General features: G+C 41.9%; 2 protein-coding genes across 11 annotated transcripts in view; one reads left to right on the top strand and one right to left on the bottom strand.

Annotated features, from left to right (window-relative positions):
* lrch3 (leucine-rich repeats and calponin homology (CH) domain containing 3) overlaps positions 1–13,346 on the bottom strand; it is a 94,628-nt gene extending 81,282 nt beyond the window's left edge. For 8 of the 10 annotated variants that reach the window (XM_014161925.2, XM_014161926.2, XM_014161930.2 and 5 more), the window contains exon 1: positions 13,042–13,345. In XM_014161925.2, coding sequence (XP_014017400.1) covers positions 13,042–13,285 — 244 coding nt within the window. In that variant the 5' untranslated portion in view covers positions 13,286–13,345. Of the gene's footprint in view, positions 1–13,041 lie in introns of all 10 variants that reach the window. The other 2 variants (XR_001322928.2, XM_014161934.2) reach the window with 2 other exon arrangements.
* An 8,014-nt stretch (positions 13,347–21,360) lies between these two features.
* On the top strand, positions 21,361–22,885 carry LOC106580645 (probable glutamate receptor). The gene has a single exon (XM_014161924.2). It carries the CDS (start codon positions 21,657–21,659, stop codon positions 22,335–22,337), a length of 681 nt encoding a protein of 226 aa, XP_014017399.1. The 5' UTR covers positions 21,361–21,656; the 3' UTR covers positions 22,338–22,885.
* The last annotated feature ends 99 nt before the right edge of the window (positions 22,886–22,984 follow it).

Here is a 22,984-nt window from a genome sequence, read left to right as displayed (position 1 = left end):
GTAGCCGGAGGACAGCTAGGGCCTGTCCTCCTCAGGGTACATTGACTTCAATACGAAACCTAGGAGGCTCATGGTTCCCACCCCCTTCCAGACTTACACAGTAATTATGACAACTTCCGGAGGATGTCCTCCAGCCTATCAGAGCTCTTGCAGCATGAACTAACATCTTGTCCACCCAATCAAACGATCAGAGAATTGATCTAGTACTGAAGGATAAGCTACAGCTAGCTGGCACTGCAGTGTACAAAATGTGGTGAGTCAAAAGAGAGACACAATCGTTGAACAGTTTTGAACTAATACATTTTTTCCAAAATTAAGGAGAAGCAAGAGAAATAGAGAGATTGAAAGTGGGAGAAAAAAAGCAGCCAACTAGTTCAGCCTACTGAAACACCCTGTTCAAACAAAGGGATGCTATGTTAGCTAGTTGGCTATGACTATCCAACACAACAATGGAACTCTTCCAAGTCAAGGTAAACTTTTGGTTTAACTAATTTATTGCCACCGGGGCCCGCTGGTGTAACTGTTCACTGTCACAGCATGATTGTATGGGTTTACTATCACTTTAGTTCTATTAGCTATGTTGACTAAGACGTCAGTTTAGCTAAGATGGTTACAACGATGTAGGCTCTGTGTTCAAGTTATGTTATGGTTTGGCTTGGAAAGGGTTTTGAGCCTGATCAGATACAGTTGATGTGTTGTCCATTGAAGTCCACAAGCGAAGGGAAGAGGTGAGGAGGATAGTGCATAGATGAAACAAGGAATACAACGTGGCTGCTATGAACGTGAACTGTTTGAGTGTGATCAGGGGTGTATTCATTCCACTGATTCTGTTGAAAAGCGTTTCTTAACCTGTCTGGGAAGGTGGGACGCTTGCGTCAACAACCCTAGTCAACAGCCAGTGGAATCGCGTCGCGCGAAATACAAATACCTCTATATGCTATAACTTCAATTTCTCAAACATATGACTATTTTACACCATTTTATAGATACACCTCTCCTGAATCGAACCACGTTGTCTGATTTCAAAAAGGCTTTACAGCAAAAGCAAAACATTAGATTATGTTAGGAGAGTACCCTGCCAAAAAAATCACACTGCCATTTTCAAAGCAACTAGCATGCATCACAAATACCAGAAACACAGCTAAATGCAGCACTAACCTTTGACAATCTTCATCAGATGACACTCCTAGGACATCATGTTACACAATACATGCATTTTTTGTTCGATAAAGTTCATATTTATATATAAAAATAGCATTTTACATCGGCGCGTGACGTTCAGAAAATATTTTCCCTCAAATGCTTCCGGTGAATCAGCGCTACAATTTACAAGATTACTATTCGAAAACATTGTTAAAATGTAATATTGTCATTCAAAGAATTATAGATTAACATCTCGTGAATGCAACCGCATTGCCAGATTTCAAAATAACTTTACTGGGAAATCACACTTTGCAATAAACAACGTGGTATGCTCAGAAAAATAGGCTAGGCGATACATGTTAGCGCCCTCTTGGAACCATCTAAAATCAAATATACTATTGTAAATATTCCCTTACCTTTGATTATCTTCATCAGAAGGCACTTCCAGGAATCCCAGGTCCACAACAAATGTAGTTTTGTTCAAAAAAGTTAATAATTTATGTCCCAATAGTTCCTTCTTGTTAGCGCGTTCCGAAGGCTACTCATAATGTACTGAAGCGCGCGGGACTTGTCACGAATGTGCAAAGAAAATATATTTACGTTCGTTCAAACACGTCAAACGTTGTATAACATAAATCTTTAGGGCCTTTTTCAACCAGAGCTTCAATAATATTCAAGGCGGACGATTGCATTGTCTTAAACGTTTCGAAAGGGGAGGGTAGCCATGGGCGCCCACGTCATAGTAGCAATGGCCCTCCCCTTGTGACCAACTTCCCAAGCCTCTCTTTGGGTCAGTTTCTACCATAGAAGACTCAAACCACTTTGTAAAGACTGTTGACATCTAGTGGAAGCCTTAGGAAGTGCTAAATGATTAATAAGTCCCTGTGTGTTTCAATGGCAAAGCTTGAAAGTGATTCCACACATCAGATTTCCACTTCCTGTTAGGATTTGTCTCAGGGTTTTGACTGCCATATGAGTTCTGTTATACTCACAGACACCATTCAAACAGTTTTAGAAAGTCATCATTCAACGTTCTGGCGCCTTCTGAGAGCCTATGGGAGCGTTAGAAAATGTCACGTTACAGCAGAGATCCCCTGTTTTGGATAGAGATGATCAGAACGTTGAATGATGACTTTGCAGGCCATGGCTGAAAAACAGTAGCGCATTTGGTAAGTGGTCGATCTGAGAACAATGAGACTGGCGCGCACGTGCACGAGACGACTCCATGTTTTCATTTTAAGTCTTTGAACGAAAACAACAACTCCCGGTCGGAATATTATCGCTTTTTTTATGAGAAAACTCGATTTTAAACAGCGTTTGACATGCTTCGAAGTACGGTAATGGAATATTTTGAATTTTATTGTCACGAATCGCGCCGGGCGCGTCCCCCTTCGTTACCCTTCGGATAGTGTCTTGAACGCACAACAAAACGCCGCTATTTGGATATAACTATGGATTATTTGGAACCAAACCAACATTTGATATTGAAGTAGAAGTCCTGGGAGTGCATTCTGACGAAGAACAGCAAAGGTAATCCAATTTTTCTTATAGTAAATCTGAGTTTGGTGAGTACCAAACTTGGTGGGTGTCAAAATAGCTAGCCCGTGATGGCGAGCTATCTACTCAGAATATTGCAAAATGTGCTTTCACCGAAAAGCTATTTTAAAATCGGACACCGCGATTGCATAAAGGAGTTCTGTACCTATAATTCTTAAAATAATTGTTATGTATTTTGTGAACGTTAATCGTGAGTAATTTAGTAAATTCACCGGAAGTGTCCGGTGGGAATGCTAGTTCTGAACGTCACATGCTAATGTAAAAAGCTGGTTTTTGATATAAATATGAACTTGATTGAACAAAACATGCATGTATTGTATAACATAATGTCCTAGGAGTGTCATCTGATGAAGATCATCAAAGGTTAGTGCTGCATTTAGCTGTGGTTTTGTTTTTTGTGATATATGCTAGCTTGAAAAATGGGTGTCTGTTTATTTCTGGCTGGGTACTCTGCTGACATAATCTAATGTTTTGCTTTCGCTGTAAAGCCTTTTTGAAATCGGACAGTGTGGTTAGATAAAGGAGAGTCTTGTCTTTAAAATGCTGTGAAAGTTTGTATTTCGCGCCACGCCCATCATTGGATATTGGAGCAGGTGTTCCGCTAGCGGAACGTCTAGATGTAAGAGGTTTTAAACAGCTTGGAAAATTACAGAAAATTATGTCATGGCTTTAGAAGTTCTGATAGGCTAATTGACATCATTTGAGTCAACTGGAGGTGTAACGATGTATTTCAAGGCTGACCTTCAAACTCTGTGCCTCTTTGCTCAGAAAAACAATTGTAAACCTCCACAAGTCTGGTTCATCCTTGGGAGCAATTTCCAAACACCTTAAGGTACCACGTTCATCTGTACAAACAATAGTACACAAGTATAAACACCATGGGGCCACTCAGCCGTCATACCGCTCAGGACGGAGACGCGTTCTGTCTCCTAGAGATTAACGTACCTTTGTGCGAAAAGCGCAAATCAATCCCAGAACAACAGCAAAGGACCTTGTGAAGATGCTAGAGGAAACAGGTACAAAAGTATCTATATCCACAGTAAAACGAGTCCTATATCAACATAACCTGAAAGACCGCTCAGCAAGGAAGAAGCCACTGCTCCAAAACAGCCATAAAAAAGCCAGACTACGGTTTGCAACTGCACATGGGGACAAAGATCGTACTTTTTGGAGAAATTTCCTCTGGTCTGACCAAACAAAAACATAACTGTTTGGTCATAATGACCATCGTTATGTTTGGAGAAAAAAGGGGGATGCTAGCAAGCCGAAGAACACCATCCCAACCATGAAGCACGGGGGTGGCAGCATCATGTTGTGGGGGTGCTATGCCGCAGGAGGGACTGGTGCACTTCACAAAATAGATGGCATCATGAGGAAAGGAAAATTATGTGGATATATTGAAGCAACATCTCAAGACATCAGTCAGGAAGTTAAAGCTTGGTCGCAAATGGGTCTGCCAAATGGACAGTGACCCAAAGCATACTTCCAAAGTTGTGGCAAAATGGCTTAAGGACAACAAAGTCAAGGTATTGGAGTGGCCATCACAAAGCCCTGACCTCAATCCCATAGAAAATTTGAAGACAGAACTGAAAAAGCGTGTGCGAGCAAGGAGGCCTACAAACCTGACTCAGTTACACCAGCTCTGTCAGGAGGAATGGGCCAAAATTCACCCAACTTATTGTGGAAAGCTTGTGGAAGGCTACCCGAAACGTTTGACCCAAGTTAAACATTTTAAAGGCAAAGCTACCAAATACTAATTGAGTGAATGTAAACTTCTGACCCACTGGGAATGTGATGAAAGAAATAGAAGTTGAAATAAATCATTCTACTATTATTCTGACATTTCATATTCTTAAAATAAAGTGTCAGGAATTGTGAAAAACTGAATTAAAATGTATTTGGCTAAGGTGTATGTAAACTTCCGACTTCAACTGTGTTAAGTGTTTCTGTGCATGTTGTTTTTGCTGAATGGGGCTCAACTACTTTCAGCAGTGTGTGTGCTGCCAGGCCGGCCATGCTAGTTAGCTCCTTCCTCTCCCAGCCCTATCCTCTATCATCATGCCTCTTTAATTGATGTTATTCTTCCTCCCAAGCATCACACCTCCACTAAGATACCCATTAGTTATTCTTGTACAGGTCCCTGCTCAGGAGAAAATAATGGCCCTTGCCGACCAAACATATCTTTCCTCTTCATCGTCTAACTTCATTCCATTACCCCGGAATCCATCCTCTCTCTCTTATCAACCCCCAGATTTTGTTACCGATTAGTAATTAAACCTAGATAATCTGCCAAAATACTATGTTAGTTAGCTCGCTGAGCTATGGCCTAGGCATTAGCTAAAAAGATAAAACCTACACGAGTCCTCAGGTTTTATACAAAGTTACTTATGAACATGGTTGACTGAACAACCTACATCACACCACCACTGATCACTCCTGATTTCTCTATGGCCAGGCCACAAATTGATGGCCAGTACAGCAGCAGAGAAACAATTTAACTTAAAGGTCACGTTGGTCCTTCCACAATCAAGATTGACCCAGATACATCCCGACATGCATTCCGTGTGAGACAGTGTGAGTTAGTTGTGCACAGGTCAGCTATATGTTCAACCGCACCTGCCGCAATTGCTTATAACCCATCTGCAACAGCCTAACTATATCTGAGGACCACAACCAACCCTAACCTGCTAATATAGATAATGCCCTGTAGGCTAGTCAGCGACGGCAAAAAAATTTTTTTACAGGGGGTGCAGGATTTATTTTCCCAGATTTAGATACGTTTCTGCTTATAATTTCTGACATTTTGGTAGGCTATTTGTTAGTCAACTTGCCTGTAATATAGATACAAGCAGCTTCTCGTCATTATATGTTGTCCTAAAAAGACTAAATAAACCCTTGCTCAACAGAATGTCATAAAATGTATAGAATGAATGCTTCAATCTAGTTGATATCGGTTAAGTTACCTGTCATCTCTGCTTAATTGGTGGAGCAAAGACATTTAGGGACCGGGGAGAAAATGCAATAGGAAATAGAAAGCTGTGAAAACCACCCAAAAAGTTTCTGATAAGATTTCAATTCGGCTTCGATGCATATTTTGTGGTCGAAATACTATCCGCTTTTATGATGCTGATAAAGATGGCACCCCTACAGACTAACTTCGCATTTGCATTTTCTTAAAATGCTAAAATAAATATTATTTCCACACTCCTGTTCCCAAGTCACAATCTTACCTACATTTGGTGTATCATTTTACTGCAAGAAATGGTTCATTCTACAGGATTTAATATTAAGGCTGTGAGAGGTTATAGACCTACAGTCAGTGTCCAGATTTCAGTTTCCATTTAACCTCTGAACAGTAGGCTACTGTTACCTTGACATGCCATAGGCCTATTTGAAGTCCCCGTCTTGTGACTGTCAAATTTGTATAGCTCCTAACAATCATCACATAACATAGCCGGGACTGGCATCCTCCTCCTTTACAACTTTCCCAAATATTTCCCAAACAATTTCTGGCCCTCCCTTCTCTTTATTTTCAACTCTCCATTTCGCAGTGTTACTGTTTTTTAATTAAACTCCGATTATTTTCCTACGCGGACGATGTTCACTTTTTCTGCTGTTCCCAAAAGCATTTGGCGGGTAGGCTATTTGACATGCGCACAGTTATAGGCCCCAAAGCTTAGAGATTTACGCACTAATGCCAGATAAATTATTTTGCGCTAAATATAGCCTATAGATATAAATTGCACAAGAATAATACATTTATGGATTTTTTAAAAAGGTATTGTTTTCTCTTTTGGCTATAAAAGTGGAATGGACAGCGTTTTAACTACTTTGCATATATGAGACAGACAGACAATCATAATATCAGTAAAAAATATAAAATTCCTAGTTTACGCTACAAAACACACTTTATAAGAGGTTTTACAAATACAGTACCAGTCAAAAGTTGGCACACCTACTCATTCCAGGGCTTTTCTTAATTTGAACAATTTTTTACGTTGTAGAATAATAGTTTAGACATCAAAACTGAAATAACACATGGAATCATGTAGCAACTAAAAAAAAGTGTATAACAAATCAAATTATATTTTAGATTCTTCAAAGTTGCCACCCTTTGCCTTGATGACAGCTCTTGGCATTCTCTCAACCAGCTTCATGAGGTAGTCACCTGGAATTAATTTCAATTAACAGGTGTGCCTTGTTAAAAGTTCTACCTTGTCACAACACAACTGATTGCCTCAAAAACATTAACCTCTTACATCTAGACGTTCCGCTAGCGGAACACCTGCTCCAATATCCAATGATGGGCGTGGCGCGAAATACAAACTCCTCTAAAATCCGAAAACTTCAATTTTTCAAACATATGACTATTTTACAACATTTTAAAGACAAGACTCTCGTTAATCTAACCACACTGTCCGATTTCAAAAAAGCTTTACAGCGAAAGCAAAACATTACATTATGTCAGCAGAGTACCCAGCCAGAAATAATCAGACACCCATTTTTCAAGCTAGCATATAATGTCACAAAAAACAAAACCACAGCTAAATGCAGCACTAACCTTTGATGATCTTCATCAGATGACAACCCTAGGACATTATGTTATACAATACATGCATGTTTTGTTCAATCAAGTTCATATTTATATCAAAACCCAGCTTTTTTAAATTAGCATGTGACGTTCAGAACTAGCATACCCCCCGCAAACATCCGGTGAATTTACTAAATTACTCACGATAAACGTTCACAAAAAGCATAACAATTATTTTAAGAATTATAGATACAGAACTCCTCTATGCACTCGACATGTCCGATTTTAAAATAGCTTTTCGGTGAAAGCACATTTTGCAATATTCTCAGTAGATAGCCCAGCCATCACGGCTAGCCATTTAGACACCGACCAAGTTTAGCCCTGACCAAACTCCGATTTACTATTACAAAAGTTTGATTACCTTTGTTGTCTTCGTCAGAATGCACTCCCAGGACTGCTACTTCAATAACAAACGTTGGTTTGGTCCAAAATAATCCATCGTTATTTCCAAATAGCGGCGTTTTGTTCGTGCGTTCAAGACACTATCCGAAGTGTAAATAAGGGTCACGAGCATGGCGCAATTCGTGACAAAAGATTTCTAAATATTCCATTACCGTACTTCGAAGCATGTCAACCGCTGTTTAAAATCAATTTTTATGCCATTTTTCTCGTAAAAAAGCGATAATATTCCGACCGAGAATCTGCGTTTAGGTAAACAGACGAAAGAAAACAAAGCATTCTGTCGACGCGGGCACGAGCCTGAGTCTCACAGTACTGTAACCAGCCACTACCCAAACACGCTACTTTTTTTCAGCCAGAGCCTGCAAAGCCACGATTCAGCTTTTTGCCGCCTTCTGAGAGCCCATGGGAGCCGTAGGAAGTGTCACGTAACAGCAGAGATCCTCTGTAATGGATAGAGATAATCAAGAAGGGCAAGAAATTGTCAGACAGGCCACTTCCTGCATGGAATCTTCTCAGGTTTTGGCCTGCCAAATGAGTTCTGTTATACTCACAGACACCATTCAAACAGTTTTAGAAACTTTGGAGTGTTTTCTATCCAAAGCTAATAATTATATGCATATTCTAGTTTCTGGGCAGGAGTAATAATCAGACTAAATCGGGTACGTTTTTTATCCGGCTGTGAAAATACTGCCCCCTAGCCATAACAGGTTAAGGAAAGAAATTTCACAAATTGAGTGGTACAAAGATGACCCTATCTGGTAAAATACCAAGTCCATATTATGGCAAGAACAGCTCAAATAAGCAAAGAGAAATGACAGTCCATCATTACTTTAATACATGAAGGTCAGTCAAAACGGAAAATGTCAAGAACTTTGAACGTTTCTTCAAGTGCAATTGCAAAATCCATCAAGAGCTATGGTGAAACTGGCTATCATGATGACAGCCACAGGAATGGAAGACCCAGAGTTACCTGTGCTGCAGAGGATAAGTTTATTCGAGTTAACTGCACCTTAGAGTGCAGCCCAAATAAATGTTTCAGAGTAAAAAAAAAATATTTTACCTTTATTTAACTAGGCACGTCATTTAAGATCAAATTCTTATTTACAATGAGAGCATACCCCGGCCAAACCCGGGCCAATTGTGCACCGCCCTATGGGACACCCAATCACGGCCGGATTTGATTCAGCCTGGATTAGAACCAGGGACTGTAGTGTCGCCTCTTGCACTAAGACACATCTCAACATCAACTGTTCAGAAACTGGGTGAATCAAGCCTTCAAGGTCGAATTGCTGCAAAGAAACCACTACTAAAGGACACCAAGAAACACGAGCAATTAGAACGGTGGCGAATTGGTCCTTTGTTCTGAGGAGTCCAAATTTGAGATTTTTGTGTCTTTGTGAGAGCAGAGTAGGTTAATGGATGATCTCCGCATGTGTGGTTCCTATCGTGAAGCATGGAGGAGTAATGGTGCTTTGCTGGTGACACTGTCAGTAATTTATTTAGAATTCAAGGCACACTTAAGCAGCATGGCTACCACAGCATTCTGCAGCGATACACCATACCATCTGGTTTGCGCTATGTGGGACTATCATTTGCTTGTCATCAGGACAATGACCCAAAACACACCTCCAGGTTGTGTAAGGGCTATTTGACCAAGAAGGAGATTGATGATGCTGCATCAGATGACCTGGCCTCCACAATCACCCGACCTCAACCCAATTGAGATGGTTTGGGATGAGTTTGACAGCAGAGTCAAGGAAAAGCAGCCAACAAGTGCTCAGCATATGTGGGAACTCATTCAAGACTGTTGAAAAAAATCCAGGTGAAGCTGGTTGAGAGAACGCCAAGCGTGTGCAAAGCTGTCATCAAGGCAAAGGGTGGCTACTTTGAAGAATCTCAAATATATAATATATTTTGATATGTGTAACACTTTTGGTTACTACATGATTCCATGTGTGTTATTTCATAGTTTTGATGTCTTCCCTATTATTCTACAATGTAGGAAATAGTAAAAATAAAGAAAAACCCTTTAATTAAGTAGCCATGTCGAAACTGGACTGGAACTGAAGGTTCTATTTGACTCAACATTCCATCATGTACACTAAATCACAGTTGGCCTGGTACATTGCTTACTGCCTCCATTCGGGATTCACTGTTTCAGTTTCAATGACTCAATATTTTGGACAAAAACAGATTAATGTAATTAAGGCTGGGAATATCAATTAAATCTGACTTGCAAGGTTAATGATCACAAGTCAGTCATAACGTGGCTAATAGGCTAGCGTATCTATTTATGTAGCAAGCTAAGAACACGGAGCCAATCTGAGGCTGGTTACTAATGAACTTATCTCTGGGTCTTCCTTTCCTGTAGTGGTCCTCATGAGAGCCAGGTCATCATAGTGCTTCATGGTTCTTCCGACTGCACTTGAAGAAACGTTCAAAGTTCTTGAAATGCTCCATATTGACTGACCTTTATGTCTTAAAGTAATGATGTACTATTGTTTCTCTTTGCTTGTTTGAGCTGTTCTTGCCATACTATGGACTTGGTATTTTACCAAATAGGGCTATCTTCTGTATACCACCCCAACCTTGTCACAGCACAATTGATTGGCTCAAATGCATTAAGGAAAGAAATTCCACAAATAAACAAGACACACCTGTTAATTGAAATGCATTCCAGGTGACTAATTCATGAAGATGGTTGAGAGAATACCAAGAGTGTACAATGCTTTCATCAAGGTAAAGCGTGGTTACTTTGAAGAATCTCAAATATAATTTGTTTTGATATGTTTGTTTAACACTTTTTTGGTTACTACATGATTCCATATGTGTTATTTCATAGTTTTGATGTCTTCACTATTATTCTATAATGTAGGAAATAGTAAAAATAAAGAAAAACCCTGGAATGAGTAGGTGTATCCAAACTTTTGACTGGTTCTGCAGCTACTAGGAAGATGTAATGTCATTGGAGGAGTGGGCAAGTGATTGAATTGTCCCCCTCATATTGTTTTTCTGTGGCTATACACAGCTAGAGATGTAAGTGTCATTTGGTTAGCTAGCAAGAACTTGAAAGACTTATCCAGTTAGCTAGCGTCTCTTGTGTTTGCAAATTCACTCTGGCTATCTAGCTCGCTAATCCAATTTCAGAGCACAGAATAACTGATGAATTTACAGACGCGCAACACCCGCTGAATATGACCGGTGTCAGTAAACGTAGGCAAAAAAAAGTTATACTTTGTCATGAACTCTCTCAATAATATGTAAACAGCCTAACCAACTCTGCTAGGGCGAGTAAAATGGTCAGAGTGAGGTTTCTCTCATTTGTGTCTGGAAGCAGCTAGCTAGCAAGCTAGACAACTTTAGCCAGCTGGCTTGGGTGGGACAAGCATGCATTCGCAGGCAAGCTGCAGAAGGACAAGTAGGCTACAATTCCACATCGTTCATCAGTGAAATTTTGACGGACTAGCTGAAAAAGTTTGAAAGGGTATATCTGATGTTACTTCGTTAGATTTTAGCACACCTTGCTCTGGCTAGCATTCATTTTTTATCTTGTTGATGTACATAACTGAGGGAGAGAGCCTGCCTTTTCATGGTTGTTTGTTCAAAAGGACTGTAAAGTTGTCAAATGTAAGATGACTCCCCTGGTATTTGCATAAGTCCATTCAGGTGTATTTTGTGGCTTTTGGCGAATGCGTTCTAATGATCTAAAGTTGCGCTGTTGCAACTGCCTGTAAACACACAGTCTAGTTCAAAGTCAGTGATCCCAGGCCTGTGGCAAATGGCTTGTTTGCATAAAGGCCTACTATAGCCTTGATTGGCTATGGTGCACAGGTATTGCATAGACTCCAGTGCTGGACCAGAAAGATGTTTTTATTAGGTTTTATTTACTGCAGTGTCTATTCATTGTCCAAAAGCAAGGCTGCTTTCCCACTCTATATTGCTATATAATTTTCACAAATGTCTTAGTATAGGTAATTCCCAAACATTGTAAGAATTTATGAAAACATGAATATGACCATATCCAAGTGCTCCCTTGTCAGAAAATAAAAAAATAAAAAATAAAATATATATATTAAGTGTCATATTATTCTTGGTGTGTATATGAACATATTTTAATAAGATTAAGTTGATAAAATAATGTTAGTTCCACTTTAATTACCCTAAAGCCCATGGATATAATTGAGGGGACTTCGGGTTATGAGTCAACCTCTGCAAGTGTGTATGGGGTAGGGGTCTGTGTAAGGGTCCTGGGGAGAGGAAAATAATCTCATACGAGGTTAATTATTGCATTCATTATGCCTATAGGAGACTGAGAAAAAAAATTTGAAATGGGTAAAAGGGGTAAACTATATTATACATGCCATGTGTGTTTAGTGGCCGTTAGTGACAGTCTGGAGCGAGTTCAGGAATGTGCGACATCGTGTCAAAGCCCAACCCCAGGCCTGCCACAGTCCCTCAAACCACTGTCCACCGCACATGAGCTGTGAGGGACGATGCAGTGCACCATGCCAAAAATGAACATCGTATCACAATCAAGAACAAATAGTTCCCCGTATTCCCTCCCTCATTTTCTGTGCCACGAGTTAACCACAAAAACAGGTAATGGTGACTAAACTGGTTCTTGATAAGAGTCCTTACACATTCCATGAGGGTGCAAATCTGTAAATTCTCGCGCCACGTATTATAACGTTTTGAGTGCGTCTGGGAATGTATTTTCAGCAGACACATGCACATGTTGTAACTACCTACATCCATATGAAAACATGAGCTGACGAATGTTAGGCTGGCAATTAAATAACTTAGGTAACTAACTAGCCATCCGTCAAATAACGAACGTTATGGTCTAGCTAGCCAGTTATCTAACTTAAGGTTACCGCTAACGTTAGCTAGCTGAGTAGCTCTCCAAATTAACAGGAGTATTGTTACATAGTGACATGCTTAATACTTTAGCTAGTTGAACGATACTTTGCTAATTTAGCAAAGCAAATAGTAAGCTAACTAACTAAATTAGCTAATTAGTTTGCTAGCAGCCAAAACAAGCAACATCGTTCATCAGAAAATGTAACTCTCATTCACAGCAGTGTTTACCAACTCTGCTCAGTCTGGAGACGTCTGGACGCTAACTAGCTAGCTGGCTGGCTAACGTCAGCTAGTTTGCTAATGTTGGCCGGACAGTGTCTTGACAGTAGCTAGCAGGCTAACTGGGTAGCTACTCCAAGTCAAAACAAGTTTATTTTTCGAGTCTATGCTGTCTAGCTAGATACCCACAGCCATCGTTTAAGTGTCTGTTTGGGTTTATTATAAACATTTCCATCTATTCTACTGCACGAGCTTCGATTCACACTCACCGGCCCGAGTTGTGTCTGTGAGGTCGTGGTTGGCGACGCTCCTCGGGAACTCCTTCAGTTTCCTGCCGCTGAGGTTGAGACAACCAGTTGCCGAGGCTTCGTCTAATGCCCTGTCCAGAGACCGATTCCAAGACGCGGGACCCGGTGCCCCTACTCCAATACCGGGAGCCCCTACCACTCCAGAATTGCCGACCGCAAAAGTCGGTCCAGTGTTCTCCGCAGACAACAACACCGAAGCCGCCATTACACACCTAGCTAACTCCCACCGATTCTCCCTACCCCGCAGCCGCTAGGTTGATAATACGCAAGCGCAGAATGTGAGGGCAGACTGAAGCGTCGTAGAAGGGAGAGGCTAGTTTGGGAATTGGCCATGCGCAGTGATAATACAAATGTAAGCCTAAAAATGATGTCTATTGAGCATTGGTTCTCACTAGGGGGCCCAAGGGAGTTGTTTAGTTAGATTTAGGTTAGGTCCCTGAAAAAGCAGAGATGAAACAGAAGAACCATAATATACATCTAACTAAGTAGTGGGCCTCAGAAAGGAAACGTTTGAGAACCCCAGCAATAGTACTTAGGTCATGGCCTATAATGATACGATAGCCCAACAATGCAAGTGTATCTGACCGACCATTGGTCGGCCTGACCACTAATGAAAACAGCTAGATTGGTTGAACCTTTTATAATCCAAAAGGTAACAAGGTCAAATCACATTCAAGAGCAAAACAAACAAACAAAACATAAAAACTTCCTCCACTGAACTGTCCACTATCCCACTACAGTACAAATTCATTGTATTGCAACAATACAGAATTTACTCAACAGGTATCAGTCAGTGCTCAAATGATCAATGAGAATAACCACAATAAGACAAAGTTTACAAAGTTAATATAAAACAAGGCAACAGTAAACATGTTGTCCCCCACGAATGATGCAGCGACCCTGTTGGGCCACTCAGTGTAATTTTGTAAATGATGGATCTCTATGACAAGACTCATCATTCACCCACGTTTAGTCAAAATCAGGCCAATGGGGTCTGAGATATTTTGTAGGTTAGCTAGACTCATCCCTGAGCATGTTAGCCAAATTTCATCACTCTGTGCCCTTGCATGTGCACATGCGCCACCATGGGGTCGATATGAATCTTCTTGTTGTGTCTTGACAGTGTTTGCAACATGTGCACCACATTTTGTTACAATATGAATATCCTTGACTGATTTATATGCATTTATGTGCCAGACCATGCCCATGTGAATTATTATTGGTCAACAGTAAACATGTTGACCCCCAAGAATGATGTTGTTTTAGGTACAAGTCTGGAAAATATTGTGTTTTGAGAGACCTTTGTCCATAGATGCCTTCAGAAAGTATTCATTCATACCCCTTGACTTGTTCCACATTTTGTTGTGTTTTACCACCTGAATTCAAAATGGATAAAATATATTTTTCTCGCCCATTTACATGCAATACCCCATAATGAGAAAGTGAAAACATGCTTTTCGACATTTTTGCAGATGTATTGAAAATGAAATACAGAAATATCTAATTTACATAAGTAGTCATACGCGAGTCAATACTATGTAGAAGCACCTTTGGCAGCAATTACAGCTGTGAATCTTTCTGGCTAAGTCTCTAAGAGCTTTCCACACGTGGATTGTGCAATATTTGCCCATTATTCTTTTCAAAATCCTTAAAGTTCTGTCAAATGTGTTGTTGATCATTGCTAGACAACCATTTTCAGGAGTTGCCATAGATTTTCCAGTAGATTTGTCAAAATTGTAACTCGGCCACTCCGGAACATTCACTGTCTTCTTGGTAAGCAACTCCAGTGGATTATTTATTAGATTAGATTTGTCCTTGTGTTTTAGGTTATTTTCCTGCTGAAAGGTGAATTCTTCCCCCAGTGTCTGATGGAGAGCAGATTGAACCAGATTTTCCTCTAGGATTTTGCCTGTGCTTAGCTCCATTACGTTACATTTTTATCCTGAAAAACTCAGTCCCAGTCCTTAATGATTACAAGCATACCCATAACATGATGCAGCCACCACTATGCTTGAATTAATGGAGAGTGGCACAGAGTAATGTGTTGTATTGAATTTGCCACAACCATAACAGTTTTTATTCAGGGAAAAAAAAGTGAATTGCTTGGCCACATTCTTTTCAGTATAACTTTAGTGCCTTGTTGCAAAAAGGATGCATGTTTTGGAACATTTTTATTCTGTACATGCTTCCTTCTTTTCACTGTCAATTAGCTTAGTATGGTTGAGTAACTACAATGTTGTTTATCCATCCTCAGTTTCCTCCCATCACAGCCATTAAACTCTGCAACTGTTTTAACATCACCATTGACCTCATCGTGAAATCCCTGAGCGGTTTCCTTCCTCTCGGTCAACTGAGTTTGGAAGGACGCCTTTATCTTTATAGTGACTGGGTGTATTGGGAAAGGGAAAAGGCATACCTAGTCAGTTGCCATTCAACCGAAATGTGTCTTCTGCATTTAACCCAACCCCTCTGAATTAGAGAGGTGTGGGGGACTGCCTTAATCGACGTCCACATCATCGGTGCCCAGGGAGCAGTTGTTGTTGTGGGTTAACTGCCTTGCTCAAGGGCAGAATGGCAGAATTCGAACCAGCGACCTTTCCGTTACTGGCCCGACGCTCTTAACCGCTAGGCTTCACCATACAAAGTGTAATTAATAACTTGACCATGTTCTAAAGGATATCAAAGTCTGCTTTTGTGGTTGCACTTCTGTTTGAAATTCAATGCTCAGCTGAGTGACCTTACAGATAATTGTATGTGTGGGGTACAGAAATGAGGTAGTCATTCAAAAATATGTTAAACACTATTATTGCAATATTATTGTCCATGCAACTCATTATGTGACTTGCTAAGCAAATGTTTACTCCTGAATTTATTTAGGCTTGCCATTAAAAAGGGGTTGAATACCTATTAACTAAAGGCACTTCAGCTTTTCATATTTTATTTTTTTTGTAAACATTTCAAAAAACATAATTCCACTTTGACATTATGGGGTATTGTGTGTAGGCCAGTGACCAAAAAATCTAAAGTTAATCAATTTTCAATTCAGCCTGTAACACAACAAAATGTGGAAAAAGTCACGAGGTGTGAATACTTTCGTGCAGATCGGTCATTCGGTGCCAGAAGAGTACCGTCACAGACAGAACTGTTTTAAAAATCTTTGGTAGCGTTTTAAGTGTTTTTCACAAAATTCAAAATGATGGAAAATTCATCATGGCAAACCTTATTGGTCCCTGGCCTTTGGAACATGTGTTCCTTGTGAGGTGAGGGACCTATCTACCAAATTTAATGACTTTAGGTCAAACGGTGTTCGGCCCTTGACCTGTCAAATTAAGCATTTTCAATCTCTTGTTATAGCGCCACCATCTGGCCAATTAGTCTAATTTTGTTAATGACCTCAATAGACAGGGATCTCTATTTATGGGTTGGTTGTTTAGGAACAACACTGATGCATCCTGAGTTTAAGGTGGCAGTAACACAAAGAGAAACTGATAATTTATCTGTTTACACAATGGAGTTGAAGCCATACTCTTGGCTGCAAAGTGGGAGGAGGTGGTGAGGCCAGACGGAGTAGTCACCTGCCCTGACTCCTGTACAGCAGTGATGAGCTTAAATACATTTTTGACAGGATATATTGTATGTGGTTTTTCAGTGCTTATATAGGGTGAGACAGATGGGGGTATTTGTGATGTTCCTCTGGGTACCAGCTCGTGTGGGAGTAGAAGGGAAGGAGGAGGTGGATGTTATCACCAAGCAGGCTCTTAAACATCCTAATGTTAAGATGGAATTGTCAATCAGTAAAGGAGAAAGGGAAGAGACCTGTATACGAAAAGGTTGGGTCAGGGAGGTCATCAGGCCGAGAGAGAAGGGAGGAAAATGTAATCACACGGCTGAGACTGGGACCCAGAACGCTCAATAGTACATTGAATTTGGCGAAGAAACATCTGACTGGGAGGGGTGTTCATTGTCAGGAGGAGATGGAGACAATGCAACACATTTTTATTTCTCCCCAATTTCGATCTTGTCTCATCGCTGAAACTCCTCAACGGGCTCGGGAGGCGAAGGTCGAGTCATGCGTCCTCCGAAACATGACCCGCCAAACCACGCTTCTTAACATCCGCCCGGTTAACCCGGAAGCCAGAGGAAAGGAAACAAGGTTCACCTGACAACCGAGGTCAGCCTGCAGGTGCCCGGCCACCAAAAGGAGTTGCTAGAGCACGATGAGCCAAGTAAAGCCCCCCCAGCCAAACCCTCCCCTAACTCGCTCTACGCTGGGCCAATTGTGTGCCGCCCTATGGGACTCCCGGTCACGGCCGGTTGTAATACAGCCGTGATCGAACCCAGGTCTATAGTGACACCTCTTGCACTGCAATGCAGTGCCTTAGACCGCTGTGCCATTTGGGAGGCCAAGGGAACATGTTCTATTTCAGTGCCAAAAATATGGGAAGGAAAGAGAGCGATTGTTATAAGATTTGAGGAGTAATGGGGTTGAAGAGCCGAGATTAAGTGAACTGCTTGGGAAATCTTCAGGGGATGTAGTATTTAATTATGTATTTTGTTTCCTTAGGGAGACGAGACTATTGGGTAGGATTTAGACCTTCCGTCTCTGATCCATACTCCAGTCCAGTTGGTGGTGGTAATGGAAGGAAAAAAACAACCTATAGGCAACTATGGGGCAAACAGACTGTGTTGGCTTAGATTGTTGATAACATATTTTGTGGTGCATTTGCAGCGGTTCATAGATGTGAGCACCTGTGTGATGAGAGCAAAAGGAGATGTGGGGAAAAGTTAAAGGTGCAACGAGATGTTTTAAATAAAAAAGGGGAGTCAGGAGAAGCTATAGATGCAGAGTTTTATATGTATGAGATGACAAGGACGTTGGAGGGATGCAGGTGGACTGCTCTTGGAGAAAATAGGGTGTGTTATGTGATGTTTAAGCATGCACCGAACAGTGTGTTGGAAGCAGTGTTAGGGTTGTATAATTAGGTGTGGAGGACTGGGGTGATACCTGCTGGGTGATACCTGCTGGGTGGAAACATGCGGTGGTGTTGCCGTTTGTAAAGACAGGTAAAGATCCCGATGGCCGGGCAGTTATAGGCCTATCGCGTTGACATCCAATATGTGTAAGCTGATGGAATAGATGATAGTGAGTAGGATGATGTACTGTATTTCTTGGAAGTTAGGGGTTTGTTGAGCGTAGCACAGAGTGGGTTCAGTAGAGGGAGGTCTGCCATTGATGCCCTGGTGACAGTTAGTAAAGAGATGGCCAAGGCCCTGACGATTAAAGAGGTGATGAGATTTGTGTATTTGGACATTGAGAAAGCTTACAATACCATGTGGAGGGATAGGTTGTTGATCAAGCTGAGTGCATTGGGCACTGGGGGACGTCTTTATAACTGAGTCATGAACTTCCTGTTCGATCGGGTCATGCGGGTGAGGGTGGGCTTAGAATTGTCAATGTGATTTGAAGTGGACAATGATACTCCTCAGGGAAGTGTGGTTAGTCTGGTGTTGTTCACCCTGATGATAGATTATATATTTAAAAAGGTGGGACAGGGAGTGGGTGTGGCTTTGTATACTTATGATGGGGCTGTATGGAAGAGAGGTGGAATGTGAAATATGTGATGAGGAAGATTCAAGAAGCTGTGGAAGATTGGTCTCTAACATTAGGGTTTAGGATGTCTGTGGCCAAGTCCTGCTTGGTGTTTGCTAGGAGAAAGGATACAGATGTTAGGCTGCAAATATACAGTCAGGATATATGTGGAAATGTCTTAGCCTGTCTCCTGTCTCCTGTCTCAGCATCCAGTATTTATGCTGCAGTAGTTTGTGTCGGGGGGCTAGGGTCAGTCTGTTATATCTGGAGTATTTATCCTGTCTTATCCGGTGTCCTGTGTGAATTTAAGTATGCTCTCTCTAATTCTCTCTTTCTTTCTCTCTCTCTCGGAGGACCAGAGCCCTAGGACCATGCCTCAGGACTACCTGGCCTGATGACTCCTTGCTGTCCCTAGTCCACCTGGCCATGCTGCTGCTCCAGTTTCAACTGTTCTGCCTGCGGCTATGGAACCCTGACCTGTTCACCGGACGTGCTACCTGTCCCAGACCTGCTGTTTTCAACTCTCTAGAGACAGCAGGAGCGGTAGAGATACTCTCAATGATAGGCTATGAAAAGCCAACTGACATTTATTCCTGAGGTGCTGACCTGTTGCACCCTTGACAACCACTGTGATTATTATTATTGGACCCTGCTTGTCATCTATGAAAATTTGAACATCTTGGCCATGTTCTGTTATAATCTCCACCCGGCACGGCCAGAAGAGGACTGGCCACCCCTCATAGCCTGGTTCCTCTCTAGGTTTCTTCCTAGGTTCTGTCCTTTCTAGGGAGTTTTACCTAGCCACTGTGCTTCTACACCTGCATTGCTTGCTGTTTGGGGTTTTAGGCTGGGTTTCTGTACAGCACTTTGTGACATCAGCTGATATAAGAAGGGCTTTTATAAATACATTTGATTGATATAGGTAGGGTGTCTGAGTTTGATAAGTATTTAGGTATGTGGTTTGATGAGAGGCTTACATGGAAGTGTAGGAAGGTGCTGAACCTCATGAGGGCAGTGGCAGGATATGATTGGGGGTCAGATAGACAAACACTGTTGTGTATGTATCAGGCATTGATCAGGTCATTTTAAGGATTATGGGTGCTTTGTATATGAATCGGCAGCCAAAACGGTACTACAGCGGCTGGATAGGATACAGTCAAGGGCCCTGAGATTGTGTGTGGGTGACTTCAGGACGACACCTGTTGAGGCATTGCAGGTGGATAGTGGGGAACTGCCACTGAGGAGTAGGTGGGACAAACTTGGATTAGCGTACTTGGCGAGGTTGAAAGGGAGTTAAAAGGACATCCTGTGAGGAGTGGGTAAGCAGAGGGCGTACGGGTGAACAATTGAGCAGAAAGTTGTAGAATATGGACTGGGGGAGAGCAAGATCGGGCCGGCAATTGCATTGGGGAACATTCCTCCATGGGTGTTTCCGAAACCAAGTGTAGATGTGGATATGATTGAGAGTAGGAGAGAATGGGGTGAGGACGTGAGGCGGGGAATGGAGAGATACATAGATAATCGTTTTTATTCGTTTTTAAAAGGACATATACAGATGGTTCAAAGGATCCAGTCAGCGGTAGGGCAGGGGTGTATATCCCAGATTTCAATGTTAGAGTATGTAAGCGGTTAACTGATTATGTGTCAATGTTTGCGGCCGAGTTGATGGCCATGATTATAGGTTTGAGATGGGTGGAGGAGGTGAAACCACTCAGAGTGGTGATCTGTTCTGATAAGTCAGTGTTGAGTGGCGTGGAGACGGACAGGTCGGATAGGGGAGACTTGTTTGTGGAGATGGTGCTGTTAATGGGATTGGAGAGGATAGGATTGGTGGTAAGCTTTTGCTGGGTTCCCACCCATGTGGGTGTGGAGGATAATGAGAACGCTGATGTGGTGGCCCAAGAGTGGAGTGAGGGGGTAGATATTCAGGTCCCGTTGGGCCGAAGGGAAGTCAAGTTCTTGATCCTGGCAAAATAACTTGATCTTTGGCATAGGGAGTGGGATGCTAGTAGTAAGGGAAGCAATTTTATTGTGTGCACCAGTCAGTTAAGGAAGAGGTGGGGAGTGTGGGATGTAGGAGAGAGGAAGTTATGTGGAGTAGACTACGGTTTGGGCACACAGGTTTGAATGCCTCGTGGATGATAGGGAGACATGAAACAGATCTGTGTGAAGAGTGTTTAGTTGTGGAAACGGTGGAGCATGTGTTGATATTTTGTGAACGTATGGCCTAGATGGGGAGAGATTGTGTGAAAGGGTTAGAGAGGTTGGGGTGGGGGAGGGAGGGAGGGAAGTGGTGCCTAGGGCTCTATTTCACTTTCTTAGAGGAACAGGACAAATGAAGAGAATTTAATGAGGTAGGCTGTGACTGGCCTCACACTCCAGTACAGTAGGTGGCGCTGTATGCACCTTAAACGTTGGATGCAATCCACTAACCCAATTTTTAAAGAAGAATAACTATATTTTGCCTCAAATATTTATTAAAAACAAATACATTTGCACAAGGAGCACATATCTCAAATACATCGTCACAGTTGTTGTTTAGCTAGCAAATTTGAGAAATATTAGCATTGACCTGAAATCAGTCAAAACAGCGCAAAACACATGGTATCAATAACAAGATGAAACTGTCTGAAACGAGTCACTATGATTCCGCGCATGGCAGTTTCTCGTCATTGTTGGTAGCTATCTGGCTATTCAGATTCACAACAACTCATGGACTTCTTCCCAATTGAAGCGTGGGCATCGTTTTCGTGACGTTGCCAGCTAAGTCATCTATGACAAATAGAATCATTCACCCTAGTTCCACTAAATCGGTCCAGGTCTGAGATATTGCGTGTGACCAACGCATGAAAGTAAAAACGTAAGCGATGGAGACAGTTCCACAGTCCACTCCCGATTTAATCGTGGGATACAATAACATAACAAAACAACAACTCTTATTTTGGTGAATGTAACAATTAGACAGGACTTCAGCAACTTCAACACCATGCTACGCTCCGACACCAAACACGTCTCGGTGATGAACTTCGATGAGCTGGCCAGACAGGACGTCATTGACTATGGAACAGTGGAAGGCGGCACCACGTTCAATTTCTTCAAAAACTCCAACAACCCCACCTACCGACGCATCTTCCAGCACATGGAGAGGAAGAAGAGTTGTGTGCCTTCTGTGGAAGAGGGCAATCGACGTGCCCAGGAAGGCAACTACGCCTTCATTGGCGAAGCAGCGTCTCTGGACCTGGCTGTGGCTCGCTACTGCAACCTGATCCGCAGCAGTGAACTCATTGCCATGAGAGGGTACTGCATTGCAGCACCCCTAGGCTCCCCTATGATGAAGAACATAACGGTGGCCATACTGCAGCTGAGTGAGTCTGGGGAATTGGCGTACCTGCAGAGTAAGTGGTGGGCCAACAGCTGTATGCCAGACGGGGGCCAAGCCCCACAGGCCCTCCAGGCCCACCTCCTGAGGGGCCTCTTCATGCTGCTGGCCCTGGGGTGTGGCCTGGGCCTCCTCATTGCCCTCCTGGAGCTTGCCTCCAAGGCCCGCGACCAAGCCAAGGACCAGAAGAAATCCTGCTGCTCAGTATTGTCGGCAGAGCTGAGTCAACGTTTCAGATCGGGCAGGGCGAATGCAGGCACAGAGACGTCAGAGAAGAGCAAAGCGTAAAGGATCTGTTTTACTGATTGGCTCCGAAAAGCACCATATAGTTTGATACGCATATAAACCATGTGTAAGGGACCCTGGTCCTGTCCTTGGGAGCGGCAGTATCTTCCATATCCTAGTAGTGTATCACAGCAGTAACTTCTGTTTCATAGTGTACGACACAGTTACCGAGTTCCCCATGTGCACGTACAGTGGCTTGTTAGAATAGATTCCAATTAGAGTATATTCTACTATATATTCCACTCTGAAAATGTATTATTAAGCCACTATAGAAAAAAGCAACAATAACATTTCATGCTCTCAGAGGACATGGGCCTCCCACTGCAGAAATAGACTACTAACAGTTTGTTTTTTATATATATTAAGTTGATACAGGCTTTGCAACTAACCTCCAGATAAGTTATTTTAGCAACTGTATTTTCAATAGTTTTTTTGTTGATATGTACTGCCAAAATATCTCATGTGCTACTAAATCTGGTGGCTTTTGAGTTGTTTCATTAACCGTTCTATATGTTTCACTTTAACCAAATTAAATCCCTAGACAACCCAAATGCATAGATTTTTGTTAGTTTTGTTAAGTTTCACACCTAAGCTCTCTCAAAAGTGTTTTGGATGGATAGAAATAAAAAAATAAAAATAAAAAAAATAAA

The sequence above is a fragment of the Salmo salar genome, chromosome ssa20 (genome assembly GCF_905237065.1).
Source record: "Salmo salar chromosome ssa20, Ssal_v3.1, whole genome shotgun sequence".
Lineage (NCBI taxonomy): Eukaryota > Metazoa > Chordata > Actinopteri > Salmoniformes > Salmonidae > Salmo > Salmo salar.
Note: the sequence above shows the minus strand (reverse complement) of the source record. Positions and strands in the feature narration are given on the sequence as shown.